The 17,054-nt window shown below is 40.1% G+C and overlaps 1 protein-coding gene across 3 annotated transcripts in view; it reads left to right on the top strand.

The window, feature by feature from the left end:
- PDE6C (phosphodiesterase 6C) overlaps positions 1-14,761 on the top strand; it is a 43,590-nt gene extending 28,829 nt beyond the window's left edge. The window contains exons 9-23 of one of the 3 annotated variants that reach the window (XM_079976267.1): positions 203-352; positions 1,053-1,196; positions 1,311-1,382; positions 5,726-5,872; positions 7,203-7,310; positions 7,425-7,534; positions 8,372-8,459; positions 8,698-8,798; positions 9,350-9,457; positions 9,542-9,605; positions 10,348-10,422; positions 10,527-10,610; positions 11,244-11,397; positions 13,815-13,866; positions 14,484-14,502. In XM_079976267.1, the coding sequence (XP_079832393.1) occupies positions 203-352; positions 1,053-1,196; positions 1,311-1,382; positions 5,726-5,872; positions 7,203-7,310; positions 7,425-7,534; positions 8,372-8,459; positions 8,698-8,798; positions 9,350-9,457; positions 9,542-9,605; positions 10,348-10,422; positions 10,527-10,610; positions 11,244-11,397; positions 13,815-13,834 (1,425 nt within the window). In that variant the 3' untranslated portion in view covers positions 13,835-13,866; positions 14,484-14,502. The other 2 variants (XM_079976265.1, XM_079976266.1) reach the window with 2 other exon arrangements.
- The last annotated feature ends 2,293 nt before the right edge of the window (positions 14,762-17,054 follow it).

Here is a 17,054-nt window from a genome sequence, read left to right as displayed (position 1 = left end):
AGCAAGTAATAAAAACATCTCACTGTCAATTTTCTCTCTGTGTGTGTGTTTACCGTAATTTGCAAAAAACAGGGCACCCAACATGCAAAACTGACAGGGAATGAAAGTCAACTGATTTATCCATCCATCGTGTTCACACAGGCATTATAGTGCTTTAATACGTGTGTGGTAATGTAATTTCTTTTCTTTTTCTCTTTTGCAGAAAGAAGCTTTCGATGAGACAGGGTGGATTATTAAAAATGTCTTATCTTTACCTATTGTCAACAAGAAGGAAGAAATTGTCGGTGTAGCTACATTTTACAACAGGAAAGATGGCAAACCCTTTGACGAGCATGATGAACAGCTTACTGAAGTACGCTCCAAGTTGCTTGACATGGTCAGGCTACAATCAGACACTGGAGGGAGGGTGTTTTACCATAATTGGAAATTTAAAAACAAAATACTAACATCTTACACTACACTTCAGTATCTTGGGAAAGTAGTTGGTATGTATACAACCTATCCTGAGCATCTAATATATTGCCATAGTAAGTGTGAGGACTTGGATGTCACTGTTGCTTTTATCAACAGAAATTTCCTATAAAAAGTAATAATTTTCTATAAAAGATAATGCCAATGGGTTTGATCCAAAGTAGTGGATAAATAACTTGTTCACTAATTAGTGATGCTCAAGTGCTAGTGGAAGACCTGTCTATAAAAGACAGGTGTTTTGCATTATCACAGAAGAAGAAGAAGAAGAAGAGTTTGGATTTGATATCCCGCCTTTCACTCCCTTTAAGGAGTCTCAAAGCGGCTAACATTCTCCTTTCCCTTCCTCCCCCACAACAAACACTCTGTGAGGTGAGTGGGGCTGAGAGACTTCAGAGAAGTGTGACTGGCCAAAGGTCACCCAGCAGCTGCATGTGGAGGAGCGGAGACGCGAACCCGGTTCCCCAGATTAGCAGACTACCGCTCTTAACCACTACACCACACTGGCACAGTGTGTGTGCCTTCCCAGCTGCGCAGAGCAGATGGAAATACCTAAATGTTTATATTTATTTACTCCATTTCAGATGCTTACACAGTTCCTGGGATGGTCTGTTTTAAATACCGACACCTATGACAAAATGAATAAGCTTGAAAACAGAAAAGAAATTGCTCAGGAAATGCTGATGTATCAGACAAAGGCAACACCGGCTGAAATTCAGACCATATTGGTGAGTGTGAGTTCAAAAATGTAGTCTGGACATTTTTGTACAAAAATGAAGTTTGGACATTTGTGTGAGATCAACTGAACTCAGTGGTTTTATTTGCTTTCCCCCCCATGTTAGAAATACAAAGAAAAACTGAACTTAGATGTTATAGATGAGAACTCTGATGAGAAACAACTTATCAAAATTTTGGTAAGTAACTAAAGGCATACTTATATTTGATATGGGACAGGGCATTTGTTGTTTGTTTGGGATGGTGTTAGACTGTCCCCAGAGGATCAGATACGGAGTCTGAGGATACTCCTATTCTGTCTTTCCTCTGAAGGCTGAGGTAGTTGCAGGGGCATGAAATGCCTGTTCCCAGTTCCACCTGCTTCACCATGTATAGGTGAAGCCTGGCCACAGTAACCCACACCCACATTGACTACCCCTCCCACCAGATGTCAAAGAGAACAACAACTACCAGACTTTTAGAAGACACCTGAAGGCAGCCCTGTTTAGGGAAGCTTTTAATGTTTGATGTTTCACAGTATTTTAATACTCTTTTGGAGGCCGCCCAGAGTGGCTGGGGAAACCCAGCCAGATGGGCGGGGTATAAATAAATTATTTTTATTTTATTTTATTTTATTTTATTTTATTTTATTTTATTTTATTTTATTTTATTTTATTTTATTTTATTTTATTTTATTTTATTTTATTTTATTTTATTTTATTTTATTTTATTTTATTTTATTTTATTTTATTTTATTTTTACTGTATTGCACTCTATGTGCATCCTGAAGATGGTTCAAAGATGATGCAGCATGGGTACCAACAAATGGGAGCATGGAACGCTGTCACCGAGTCCCATTCAAGATGTTGACTCTGATATATAAAACCCTAAATGGCTTGGTGCGGGGGAAAAACCTGATTATATGAAAGCACGCCTCTGATTATATGAAAGCACGCCTCTCCCAATACTATCCTGCCCATGATCCCAGCTTGGCTGCAGAAGTGCTATTAGCTGTACTATCATCAAGGGAGATCCAATTAAGTGGAACTGGGCTACAGCTTTCCAATGAGCTTTCTGCTGAGATCAGGCAGGCAGAAAACACCATTATTTCACTGAGTCTTTATGCATTAGTTGTACGTGTTAATTTATATTGTTATTCAGAGATGATAAATATTATGAGCATTGGGTACTGGTTCTAGAAGTTTTAGTGATTTAATTTTGTTTATGTTATTTGTTTAGATTTATGTGATTTAATGTTGCAACAAGCCTGTGACCTTAGGGTGAAGCATGGGATATGAAGTCTTAACGAATAAACAAGCAAAGAATAGCTCTTGCTCACACTGGGCTTTTGCTGCAGTTTTGTGAGCTCTGGTGTAGAGGGAAGGAACCATGCCCAAGAAAGCATTTGTAGGGGAGTTTGATGAATTCATTGCTACTACAGCTGTGTGCCTCTCTGTGACTTCATATAGTATATGCTTGGGTAGGACTGTATTGCAGGGAGACACAGGGTTGTTATTGAAAATGTAATCCACATGTTGAGCGTTCTCTCATTTTGTATCATGTATTTGTTATGTATATATGTCAGATTTTCATGGCATCATGTGCTTCTGCACCACTGCCACCAAATATAGCATAGGGAGAAGAAAAATTAATGGGAAATAGACTTGACACAGAATGCCATTTTCACTAGGAGTCTTCTATAACAAAGAGTTGTGCCCTGAGATTCATTAAACCATTGGAGGGAATTCTTAGGCTCAGGGGCCAGTTGCATTACAGACCTTTTTATCTGGCCTTCAGGATTCTCCCCAGATCACACCCCTCCCTGGCATTGATCTGTGTTCTCCTTGCGTTATTTTGCCTGAGCCCTTGAATTGTGGTAATGCCTCTAGTTTGCCTGGATAGTGAGGTGTGTGTGTGTTGAAAATAAAAATCAAGGTCCCATGTTTTCCCCCACTGAGCTTGTATGTGAGAAAACATTGGGCTGAAAAACTCTAGAAAATAATGCAGCCAAATTCCTGATAGAGAAGGGCACCTAAATGTAAGGTCTGATCTCCCGTGCACTGCCAAATACAACGGCTTTATCCTATTAGAAAGCTTGGAATCCCAGCTTGCTAATGGGATAAAGCAGGTGTTGCATCTTAAAACTGTCATTGCTCCAGAAGTGACTGGCTCTTGCCCTTGACCTTGACCTGGGATCAGAATAAATAGAAGAGGGAACCTACTTACTTTGAAAAGAATGATAATAAAAAGGGAGGCATGTTGAGTTTTGCACTCAATATCCCCAGTGCTAAACAGCAGTTCCATTGGGCACTGTAGAATATAAGTAGATTCTGCATTTGGTACAGAAACAACTTTGGTGACCCTGACCCATGACCAGTGCCAGGAGAGGGATTCCCCTGGACTTCTCAGTGACTTTTCATACTATGGAGCAGTGGCGGAGCTTCATGCTTTGGCACCGGGGGGGGGGGGGCGGAGAGCAAGCGGGGGCGGGGCTGGCGCGCATCCTGGAGGTGTGACGCCCGGTGCAGGCGGGGGGGGGGCAGCTGTGATGGCACCCCACCGGGATTGTGCTGCTGGGGACAGTGTGCTCCCCCCGCACTCCTCTTCCTCCACCAGTGCTATGGAGTGGACCATGATATCCTTCTGGCTAGGCTATCTGGATTGAGAACTGGAGGTATCATTTTACAGTTCCCACCTGAACAGGCAATTTCAGATGATGACGCTGGGGGACCACTGATCAGCTCAACAACATTTATACGGTGGTGTTCCATGGGACTAAGTCTTGTTCCTTGCTTTTTTATTACCTACCATGAAACCACTGAGTTAGGTCACCCAGAGATTTGGGCTAAGATGCCATCAGTATAAGTGCTACATTGGTGCTTGAGTACAGTAACGGACTGTATGAGGGCCAAGAAACCGAGTCTCCATTCATATAAGACAGAGGGGCTTTCTGTAGCATGTTTGTGTATTCAAATGTCCCCCCCCCCCCCCCGTTCTGGATGGGGTTGTAGTCCCTCTGAAGGAACAGGTTTGCAGTATGAGGATGCTCCTTCCACAGTCTCTGTCACTAGAGGTGCAAGTTTCCACTGTGGCATGAATCCCCTTTTACCAGCTTAGGCTGATTTTCCAGCTGTTTCTCTGGTAACCTTTAGATTACTGTATGTGTGCAGCTGCAACTGCACACATCGCTGCAACTCGGGAAGTGTCCAGATAAGGGGGCATAGCAGTACAGAGTGGGCTTATGCTGCCTGAAATATTGTTTATTCCCTGCCCACACTTTGAGATTGTCCTCATCCGAGGCCCCTTGTTTAGGTTCTTCCAACATCTGACATGTGGTGTGTAACTCTTGGGGGACAAAGCATTTTCAGAGGTGGTGACTCAGCTTAGAATGTTCTCCCCAGAAATATGCTCTGACGGTTTTCTGGCACCACATGAAGATTTCTAATTTAATTTTTTCTTTATATTTTTTGTGAAATTGTTTTATTTGAATATTGTTTTTATAGAGTTGCCGCTTTTAGATTATTTTAATGTAGCAATGCTTTTACAAAGCAATGTCCTCTATATCTTTTAGGCTATGCACAGCTCTCCAAATAATACCTGACAGTCTAAGGCAGGCATCCCCAACCTTCGGCCCTCCTGATGTTTTGGATTACAATTCCCATCATCCCTGGCCACTGGTCCTGTTAGCTAAGGATCATGGGAGTTGTAGGCCAAAACATCTGGAGGGCCACAGGTTGGGGATACAATAGTTTTAAAGAACATTCAAAGTGGTGCAAAAGTTTTTTAAAAATTCTATAGCATACACTCATGCACATGTATTTTGGCCTACTGTTGCCTTTCATCATCAGACAGGTTTTGTAGGTTTTTGAAACAATTCTGTTTTGAAAACCTGCAAAACCTATTGAGCCAGAGGGGGAAGTGGGATCATTATACACACCAGAAGCCGCAATCTGTCTATAATCATGTCACCTTCAACTCTTTAGGGGAAAAAAAAATAATATTCTCCAGAACCAGGCCTGCCCAACCTGTGACCCGCCAAGCTGCACATAGCCCACCAGTGGCCATTAGCAGCCCATTTAACCTTCAAGATTTGCTCCTTTGCCTGGCACAGAAAAAAAGAAAGAGAAAACAGGATGGCTGGGGTGGGTAAAAGTCAAGCACCTGGCAGCCACAATGCATTTTTTGTTGTGAGCTGTGTTCAGTCTGATGGGTCACAATTTGGGCCAGTCTGATCTAAACAATATATACCCTATGATCTAAGTGCATCTAACTGGATGACAAATCTAACTGGATCTAACCAATGCATAAACATACGCCTCCCCACCTTAAAAATAATTTGGAGATATTAAGCAACTTAGTATGCAATACTAATTTTTCTAGAACTGTTGCTTGAAACATGAGAGATCTTTATGTTCATGGTGGTTTTGATTCCAAAGTGTTGGCATGGCAACCCTCCCACGGAAGCTGAAGACAAAAAAATTATCTCCGCCTAATCCCTTGTGACATGTCAAACTGATGGGGTTTTGTTTGGTTTTCCCAACAGAAAGAGGAATTGCCTGAACCAAAGGATGTAGAACTTTATGAATTTCGCTTCAGTGACTTCCCCGTTACAGAACATGAGTTGATCAAGTGTGGGATACGGATGTTCTTTGAGATAAATGTTGTGGAAAAGTTCAAAGTACCAGCAGAGGTCAGATATATTTTGCCTTGTTTCCCTAAGCCTGTGCCATATGAAACAAAGAACATAGCATTACCTTTGCAGACCTAGCGTGCCATTAATAGTCCTAAATATGAGGCAGATCTGCTCTTATATATATATTCAGCTGTGGTGCGCCAGGATGCACCATTTCATCATGCAAACTAAGCCAGGGAATAGGCGGCGACACAACACAGAAGAGGCAATATGGAGTGTAGGCCTGACTCTATGTCATAGGCAGGCCCACAGGCACCCTCCATCTTATGCAGCTGCTCCTCATAACTGGCATCAGTCAGTCACCAAACAGGATTGCCCTCCCTTTGCATCAGCTGGGTGTCTGGTGCTTTGGAAACTACTTAAGTGGGCTTTGACAAATCCCTACTCTTTCTGATGATGATGATGATGATGATGATGATGATTTGTATATTAGCAAATGTAAAGCACAATAAAACACCAAACATTAAAAACTTCCCTATAAAGCCTTGTCTTCTAAAAGTTATGTAATTCTTTATTTCCTTGACATCTGATGGGAGGGCGTTCCACAAGGAGGGTGCCACTACCAAGAAGGCCCTCTGCCTGGTTCCCTGTAACTTTACTTCTCACAGTGAGGGAACCACCAGAAGGCCCTCAGAGGAGGACCTCAGTGTCCTGGCTGAATGATGGGGGTGGAGACACTCCTTCAGGTATACTGGGCTGAGGTTGTTTAGGCCCAACCTTTACCTATATCATGTCAGACGTAGGGTGGGTGGAGGCGGATTACCCAAAATGGTCTTGCAGGCCAAGATGAGCTGAGAGGGGACTTGACCCCTGGTCTCCTAGGTCACAGTCCCAGACCCTCCAAGTGCCCCTATTTTTCAGGGATGTCCCTGATTTAGAGATGCCCTACTAGTTTCTGATTTGATCCTAGAATGTCCCACTTTTCCTTAGGATGTCCCTGTTTCAATTGGAGAAATATTGGAGGGTATGGAATTATCTGACCTCCGAGCCATCTGAAGGCAATCCTGTATAGGGAAGTTTTTTTAAAAAAAATGTTTAATGTTTTATTATGTTATTATATATGTTGGAAGCTGCCCAGAATGGCTGGGGCAACCATGTGTGGGTGTTTAAATTGTAAAATTATCACTATGGCATGGGAATTCCCTATTTTCATTGGAGAAATGTTGGAGGGTATGTAGTCTAGTATTCTGTTAACACTGACACAAAATCAGGATTAATCTCAACTTTATTATAGTACAACCAATTATATAGCTGTGGAAAAATAGCTTTGTATTTTGTTTACAAGACTTAAAAGTACAGAGAATCAAGTGCTTTTCATTTGCCACAGGTGCTTACAAGGTGGATGTATACTGTGAGAAAAGGCTATCGTGATATCACTTACCATAACTGGCGGCATGGATTCAACGTTGGGCAGACCATGTTCACCCTTTTGATGGTATCTTTTGTTTCTCTGAATCTATGCCTAAATTTGTTTTTCATTTGTAACACACCTGCAGAGATGCAACGTTGTTATTTTGTTTTTGTTTTAAAAACCCTTCTCTTTCTATAGACAGGTAGAATAAAGAAATATTATACGGACCTAGAAGCCTTTGCTATGGTATCTGCAGCTTTTTGCCATGACATTGATCACAGAGGGACCAACAACTTGTATCAAATGAAGTAAGTGGTATCTGTTGACATATACATCTGGAACAACTGTCTTAAAAGTAGGGAACATGATTGGATGGTGGTGAAAAGAAATTGCCATTATCTAAAGCAGCCAGTTCAACTTAGTGCCTAATGGATCAGACCACATATGCATCTAGGCTAAAATCCTCTTTTCTGCAGTGGCCAACCAGGCATACATAGTAGATAAATTTGCTGTGGTGGGAGCAACATGCATCATTTATTGGTCCTCTTGTTCAGATAGCCACTTATTGCAAAAACAAAACACAACCCCAAGAACCCACCACCCACACTTCCATTCCTCCTTTATATCTACACCATGGGTAGGCAATCACCTTCTAAATCCAGCCCGCGGATGGTCCAGGAATCAGCATGTTTTTACATGAGTAGAATGTGTGCTTTTATTTAAAATGCATCTCTGGGTTATTTGTGGGGCATAGGAATTCGTTCATTTTTAATTCCCCCCCCAAAATGTAGTCTGGCCCCCCATAAGGTCTGAGGGACAGTGGACCGGCCCCCTGCTGAAAAGGTTTGCTGACCCCTGATCTACACAGTCGGTTGCCTGCTACTTCATGGTGGTCAGCTAGATCAGTCAAGGAGGGACAGCTGAACTCTGGACTCAGCTTATCTCTTTCATGCATGAAAGTTGAAGTCAATAACTATATTACAACAGGATGGACCAGCAGGAAGACATGTTGGTACTCTATGAAGGAGAATAGTTTCCTATTAATTAAAAGCAAATTAGTGTGGATAAGCTCTACAGTATGTAAGTTCATGGTTCAGAAATACACCCTGTGGATTATTTTAAACTATATAATTGTGTTTCATCAGGTCAGCATCTCCACTGGCAAGACTTCATGGCTCTTCCATTTTAGAAAGACACCATCTAGAGTACAGTAAAACCTTGCTACAAGATGAGGTCTGTGTCTGTGTTCAGGTTATTTATTTGTACTTATTTTGTCCAGAATGTCTGTTATTAGCTACTTATATACAACTTATACACAACAGTACTGCTATCCCTAGTTTTTGTTTTTATTTTGAATGACTAGGAAATACTAAGACAGTTTACTTTAAGTAGATGCATTATTATACAGTAGCATATACACATGGAATAATTTTGTAAACTGTATTGATTTGCAAAAATCTCAATCTTGCAGAGTTTAAACATCTTCCAGAACCTAAATAAGCGCCAGTATGAAACTGTACTACATTTATTTGAAGTTGCAATCATAGCAACTGACTTGGCTTTATATTTCAAGTAAGTGCTAAATTCTTTTCTACTATAATGCTTTCTTATGAAAATTTAAAATGCAGCTACTGTGGCCATTTTACAATTTTTAAAACTTTTTTCTGTGTAGTTTTTCATGTTTTGAGCCTACTAGATTAAAAATGTTTTTAAGTATTACTTTAACAAAGCAAAAACATAAACAATGTAAAAAATAAATGCATTTATGTATGGAATGATTTTTTGTCTGTCTCATCATGTGAAAAAAAACAACTAGTCAGATACCCTGTACACTGTGTACATATTGGTGCATATTTAAACTAAAGGATACCTGAAAAGTGATAATGTGATTCCATTGTTAATCTTAGCAAAGGTTTACCTGACAGGGTTAGTCCATTAGGTCATTACTGCAATTAGAAACGCAACGTAATTAACTTTAGTGCCTAATATCCATCAGGGTTTCTTGCTGTTGGGCCTCAGAATTCCATTTCAGAGGCCCATGTTGGGATCCAGGACAGTAAAATTCTCAAGTAGGCTGTAAAAGGGACCATGCATGCATTGTAAAAGTCACCATATTTCCACAGGAAAAGGACTATGTTTCAAAAGATTGTGGATGCAATTGAAAAGATGGAAAAAGAAGAGGAAGCAATTAAATATATATCTATGGACCCAACCAAAAAGGAAGTAATAATGTAGGTCAATTTCATTTTACCCTTCCTCCACTAAGGCTAGTACTGTTTTTCCTCCTGCTATAAATCTATTATCTTTATTTAAAGGGCGATGATGATGACTGGCTGTGACTTGTCTGCTATCACTAAACCTTGGGAGGTGCAAAGTAAGGTGAGCATCTTCAGAATCAAGTTTGATGTAATTTTTATTGAGAGAAAATACATGAGGCTTTTATTTCAGTAATATCTAGATATATGTTTGATGCTGAAGCATGTGAAGATGTTTGTTGATTTCCAGATTTGTTCCCTATTCTTTTTCCAAAACGAGCTTACTATAACAATAATAAAGAAATTCAGAAGAGCAGATCCTGCTGATCAGACCAAGGGTCCGTCTGGCCCAAGCACTCTGCAAAGCCCTCAAGCAGATGGTCTTTGCCATCCCAAGCAACTGGTGTTCAGACAGATGTAGGCTCTGGCTCTGAGCTAAGAGCTAAGGCCAATCATTCAGGTTTGGTAATATTTTTAAGCTATCTAAACCATTGGCCATAACCATCTCTTGCAGCAGTGAATGCCATCAGTTAGTGAGTTCCAGAGGGTAGCGAGTAGACAGCATACTATTCATTTCCAGCTATACATTCTGGAGTAACATATTAAATACTTGTAGAATGCATTCCCACATTCTTCGCTGTGATACATTTCAATTCAGAGTTGGATTCAGGACATGTTTGTGGTATTTCAAAACAATCAGAATGTGTGGCAAATATATCTTATTGGTCATTTTTAAAGAGTTATTACTATGATGGCAAAAACACATTCTTCTGCTACGTTTTCTGTGGAACAGGTTGAATACGGTTTTAGGTTACAATTGCTGTTTAATCTTGAATCTTTCAATAGAAGCCATTATTCATTCTTAGGTTGCCATCATGGTTGCAAATGAATTCTGGGAGCAAGGTGATCTTGAACGAACTGTCCTACAGCAACAGCCAATTGTAAGTGTTTCGTTGTAATTATATTATCTATTCTATTGTTTTGTTTTAAAAACAAAGACTTCCAAGTATTTCAACTGACTATATCTGCTTCATTCATTTTTTAGCCTATGATGGACAGGAACAAAGGTGAAGAACTGCCCAAGCTTCAAGTTGGTTTCATTGATTTTGTGTGTACTTTTGTATACAAGGTAAGACGAATAATTTGACTGTCATATTATTCCGTTTTTACAATGTATATCTAAATTTTTAGATATAAGGAATTATAAGAGTCAAATATGTATGTTAAATGGTTACAACTGTGCATGTTTTGAACTGTTGAGTCTCCTAAAACATCTCCTACTGGTATTACTCAGAGCTTTTCATATCAGGATGTCTGATCCTCCCTACTTTTAAAAGTTTCCTTTCAATGTAAATAGCACCATTCTTATCATATACATACACTAAGGACAGAATTAGATTTTCATCAGCAAGTGCATGATTTCTAATCACAAATTTGCCTCTTGGGGCATTTACAGGGGAGAACCCAACACTTTCCCTGATTTGACTGGGAAATCAAGTTTCTAAGCCAGGCTGGGGGAATTAAACCCCTTCTGCCCATCAACCGCTTATTTTTGACAAATGCTACCTCATCCTGGCTTTGCACATCAGAAACCTTCCTGCTAGCCAACTTAGTTCTGCCCTGAGATAAATATGTTTGTCACCGCAGCTTGCCAGCTAATGGCCATCTTTAGTCTGCACATGTCAGAAATGTCTGTGTTACCACTGTAGATACACCATTTCACCATGAAAGGTCAGTTTACGGATCTGCACTGTCTACTTAGGAATTCTCGAGGTTCCACAAGGAAATTACGCCTATGTTTGATGGTCTTCAAAACAACCGGGTGGAATGGAAGTCGCGAGCTGACGTGTATGAAGAAAAGATGAAGAAGATTGAGGAAGAAAAGAAAAGGCAGGAGGAAGAAGCTGCCAAGAAAGGTTAGGCATATAAAAATGTGTTCCTACATGCATGCACATGCTTGTGCAATTTGGGTAACTTTGGCTGGATTTGGCATTCAAGGCTAAAGTCTGCTGATCGGCACTTAGTGGTAAGTAGGGATGGAATGGGCTGGATTAAGAGATTCCATGAGCTGAGCTCTGCAAATGAAACCTTTGACTCACAGAAGGGGAGAGAGGCAATTTTCAACGGTTCCCCTTTCTGCTTGCTACTCCTCCTTCCACCCTATAAAATGTGTTCCAGAATGCATTAGGGGCTCTGGAACACCATGGAAGGTGGCAGAAGGAAGGTAGACTTGGTTGAAAGTCATCTCCTCTGCAGCTTTCATGAGCAGCAGCCATTAGTGGGACCCTAACCCTTCTGTGAATAGAAGAAACCTCTGGTTTTGCTGCTGGAACAGCAAGTCGTCTGGTGCTTACTCTTACCATCTTAGCTCAGTACACCTTTTGCTCAGAGTTCGTCTTCCAGGAAGCACAATCGCAAGTCAAACACCTGTGTTACATGTGCCCCAGTCTCTGAGTGGTAAGAGATTTCAGGAGTGCCAGGCAACCCTCAAGTTTGATTTCCTGAGAATGAAGGTTACTGGAAACTGTGGTGCCATTGCAAATGCTAGATGAGCACTCCGTTGTAGAGAGACGAGTCCTGCCAAATGTAGTATGCAGGAGGAAGCCAGCAGAGAAAGCCCGCAGTGCAGGGGCAAAGGTAGTACACTCTCCTTCCCACCATGAGTTCCCCCAAGTGTTTCAGCAGAGAAAAAAGCACCTGCGTGGAGAAGGAGAAGGAAGAGAATTGTCCAATGTATGGTGTGTGTGTGTGTGTCTTCAATCTATTTTATGTGCTCAGAGGTTGCCTAAGTGTCTCTGCCTTACCATGTCATTAGCTGCTGTATAGGCTGCAATCTGATATCCACTTACCTCAGAGAAAGCCTTATTGAACTCAGTGGAACTTGCTTCTCCGAGCAGATATGTACATGATTGAGCTGTTAGTGGGGAAAGTGGAAGAGTCACAGTAGCATTAATTGCCAGTTTGAAAATCCTTAGCAAAATCTCCCTTTGAACATTAGAGAAATCAACTGGTGTTGTTATCTGTTGAACTAGACATCTATTTCTAGCCTAAGTTTAAGAAGTGAGTCTTGGCAGAAGGAAAAGGAAAATGGCATGAGCAACTGAATCGACTTCATCTTGTGATGCTTTCATAACTTTTTTAAAATGCCTTGTTCCCTATGAGGATACAATACTTAATTTTCATGCTGTTCTTTGCACAAACCTGAGTCCAAAAGAAATAGTATCCTTGCCAAAAACAACAGAAAATGCTGTTGTATCTGTTACTCCAGCTGCAACGACAAGTTCACGTTCATGTTTGCCTTCTGGACTTGATATTTCCCAAGTTATTCCCAAGTTAAAAACGCAGTCAGCCCAATCCTGCTAAGGAGATCTGCATAAATAAACAGGCTTACCACTTACTAGATTTGGAACTAAGAGTATAGGATCAGGTGCAAGTGAAAAAGTCTATTCATCTGTACTTGACTGCCTTGAATAAGATGCATATTCCAAAGTGCATTCCATTGTGCATGTACATTTTCCCATGCAACAAGGTATGTGGTAATATCTTGTGGATATATAGCTAGGGCTACATCAGGGCCAACAGCTAAGCTGGTTCGTGAGAACATAGAAATTGGCACCCTACACAATTCATTTTTTCTTTTAAATGATGAGATGCTTTTGCCTTTTCTCTTCCTGTGAAAAATGTGGATGTGTTTGGGAAAGTGCTTTGGGTCTTTGGTCCTCTGATCTGCTAATTTTAATTTCAAAATGAAAAGCCGCCTTTAAAAAGCATCTTTTAAAAGTAGGTGAAGACAAGATAACATGGAAAGATTGCTCCTCTAAAAGCTATGAAAATATTATTTTTGGCAGGATGTATTTAAAATAGTCTGTACAATATTCAAGGATTATTATTAGTCATTACAGTGTTACAGTGAAACAGTAAACTCACAAAATCAGGGTCTTTATAGAAAGAGATCAATGGTCTAAAAATTGTAGAGTAGTAGAAACACTTCAGTTTTGTATATAGCATGTAGGGACCATTCAGATACTTCACTGATACAACAGTGCAATCCTGAAACATTAGGTAGGCTTGCCATTGGAGTTCAATATATGATTTGGATTACACTCATATCTTTGGACCACCTGGTTGTGATGCTGCACTGAATGCTTGCCTTTCAAAATAAAAACAAATTTTATTTGCTGAACCACTACAGTGGAAAGTTCAGAACAGAAAATAAACAGGATGATATGAGATATTACAAAAATTAAGATCAATATTTTGAATATCATGCTGTTAATTTTAGGTAAACATTCTAGAGGCTAGGCCACTGATCATGTGACGTGTTTCAATGCAGGTGGAAAGGGTCGAAAATAACCTAGTAGCATGGTGATCCACAGCTTTCAAATGTAAGTTTTCATTCTAATGTTGCTATGTTAATTTACATGAGCCAGAAAGCAACAATTTGCTTTACTACAAAGAGAAAAACTATGAAAAATTAAAACCTGTGGAATCATTTGAAAGACGTTGGAAGCAATAGAAAAAGAAGTTTTAGGGTTTGATTTTGAGATTCAATAAAAGTTTTTGGGTCGTCCCCCCATGTCATCTGTATTCAGGATAAAAGAAGGTCCACTTTTTTTCCTCCCAAAGAGTTTGGAGGATTATATCGACCTATGATTTAATTTTCTGTCCTAAGACCTTTCATCAGCTACAGTTTTGTCAATGCAGTTAAGTATACCTAGTTGCTGAAACTTTCCAGGAAGAGTGGTTCAGTGTGTGTTTGTCCTTTGAAAAGTTTTCATATATTGTGCCATACCTTAGGTGAATAATATTTGGTTATTAGTCATCAAGTTGCTAAAGAGTTATTCATCAAATGGCACAATTGCTGATAATGTGTTGAGCTTTAAAATGGCCAAACACACGTGCTTTTCATGCCACAAAGTAAACACCTGTAAAATATCTAATGAACATTATTAAAACACACACACATCACCTCAATAACCCTTTGCTTTCTGCTTTTTATTAGCTGAAGCAGCAGCAGCAGCAGCAGGAGGCGGTGGTGGTGGTGGTGGAGGAGGAGGTGGAGGAGAAGAGGGCAAATCAAAAACATGTACAATTTTATAACTGACTTCAATGGCACTAAAAAAAACACCATCAAGGACAATATTTCTGCTACAGTGGAAGAAATCTAGGAAGATCTTCAGTGAGCCTGGGGATTTCTCTGAAACATAAAGTAGCATACAGTCCAGTCCTTACTTGTCTGCCATTTCCAGTGGAATCAACAGTGACAGCATTGGGAGGAAACTGAAAAAAAATCACGACGAATGGATGAAATATAATCAGAGATTAACTTGTACAAGTGGATTATGGGTTCATTTCTTGGGTTGCTGTCATCCTCAATTTATACAGAATGTTTTTTATTAAACGAATTAAAGCTGCGAACTGTCAGGATTTTTACACTATTTTCTGTCAATTTCATATAAGCATCTCTACATTGCACATCTTGTAATCCCATAATTAGTAATGGAGAACAATAGGTTTTATATTATGTTTAGCCCTTTCATCTGGAATTATTTATCTTCTTTTCCCTGTACTGTTACAAATAAAGTTGCAGCAGATGTCATGTTAGTAACTGTAATTCCAGCATCAGATTTGTGCCTATAAACAGACCTATTGCACATGCATATATACACCTTGATCCAGAGAGTTTCAATGGGTGCAGGAGCTGTAGTGCAGAGGTGAGCAGTCTTAAGGCCTGCAGGATCAACTTTGCTTTTTTTACTAGCATACCGAGGTTCACCAACCAGAGCCAGATGGTTCAAGAGGGAGGACGAGTACTCAGAAATAATGACAAGGCACCTCTGTCCACTCTTGGTCTCCCACCCAAGCTTTGCTTCAAAAGCTTAACTAAGGTGTTGTGGAGGGGGGAGCCTGTTAGTTACTGCTATCAGTTATCTGAGAATCAGACAACCTTGCCAATTTCCCAGAGATCACAACCAGCCTTCAGCCCACTCCAGAGCAGATAGGGAGAAATCCCATCCACAAGAGCTGCCCTATTCTTAAAAGGAGGTAGTAAATCTTTGCCCATTATTTTGCATATGTGGATCTGTTGGATCCACTGAAATGAATGGAAGGTTCATGTACACACAAACTCTTGTGTTCTGCTAATCGCCTCTGCAGTGTGGGAGCTACTGTAGTGTGGCTCTTTCCCACACTGAAAAGATACAATCTGAAACCTGAGACCACCGTGCTGTATATCGTTCATCTTCACACCAGTATTCCCGTTTCCATACCCTTCTCACATAACTTGGCACTTCCCATGATAGCTTTGTGGTACAAAATGAATCGTGTAGTAAAAAGTATGTGAGAAGGCAGGCTATCTTTTAACAAATCACACAAACACAGCAATTTTATCGGTCATAACACTAGATCTTGGGGTCATCCAATGATGCTGAATGTTGGGAGATTCAAGATAGGCAAGAGAAAGTACTTTTTCACTCAGCGCATATGGAATTCATTTCCCCACAATGTACGATGACCATCCACTTAGCTGGAGGATAAGGCTATCAATGGCTATTAGCCAAGGTGTCTATGTTCTGCCTCCCCTGTTGGAGCCATTATGCCTCTGTATACCAGTGGCTGGACCTGCTGTGGGCTTATTATAGGCATTTGGTTGGCTACTGTGAGAACAGGCCGTTAGACTAGATGGGCCTTCGCCTGATTTGCCAAGCCTCTTTTGTTCAAATCAGTAAGGGTAGTTTATAAATGGACATCTGTCTTGAAAGCAACCCCCCCACCAAAACCCAAGCTCAGTCCTTGAATAAGCACTAATTCTCACTCAGTAAACAATGTAAAACCCTTCTCAACCCAGTTGGCCAAAATCTAAAAGCCTGAATGCAGCTCACAGGCATTTGTTTCCGAAAAAGCTTCAACCACCATGCAAGTTAAGCTAACAGTTTTAACTCCATGTGCATATACAGATGTTGTATATGGAAAACTCTGGCCATTACATAGCATTGAGCATCCAATCCATATCTATTTATCTTTTTAGCGTATGCTTGATCACTATGGGCAAAGGAAATATATTTCATTGATAAATCTTTATCTGCTGTGCACTAGGTTACTGAAATTAAAACACAACTGCAACAATTTTTTCAAATGTGCTATGACTATGATCCTCAAATCATTTTAGTATCAGATGTTTCGCTAAGCCAGCCATTTTGTTTTTATACGTCCAAATAGTGGCAAATACCTTAGGGGCAGAAACTCAAATACAGCTGTGCAGCACCTGCTTTCTATAAACTTCTAAACATGCTACAAAAATGTTTCCGAAAAGGGTCAAAGCTATCCAAAATACAAGAGTAACCCAATGATACAGTGCTTCATTAAAATTTATCATTTGTTCAATTATTGATTACTGGGCCAAATATTTTATGCAGACTTTTACAATGCCATAAAAATATATAACTATATTATTATTCTGTATTAAATATAGATACAAGCAAGAGATACTAAGGTTGCTGTTGATCATATACTTTGTATTAAAACAAAAAACAGCATATTAAATATGTACTGACCATTTTTTATAACTGCACTG

This window comes from Podarcis cretensis (assembly GCF_951804945.1).
Source record: "Podarcis cretensis genome assembly, chromosome: 5".
Lineage (NCBI taxonomy): Eukaryota > Metazoa > Chordata > Lepidosauria > Squamata > Lacertidae > Podarcis > Podarcis cretensis.
The sequence above is the reverse complement of the archived record's forward strand: the minus strand, read 5'-3'. Positions and strand labels throughout refer to the sequence as shown.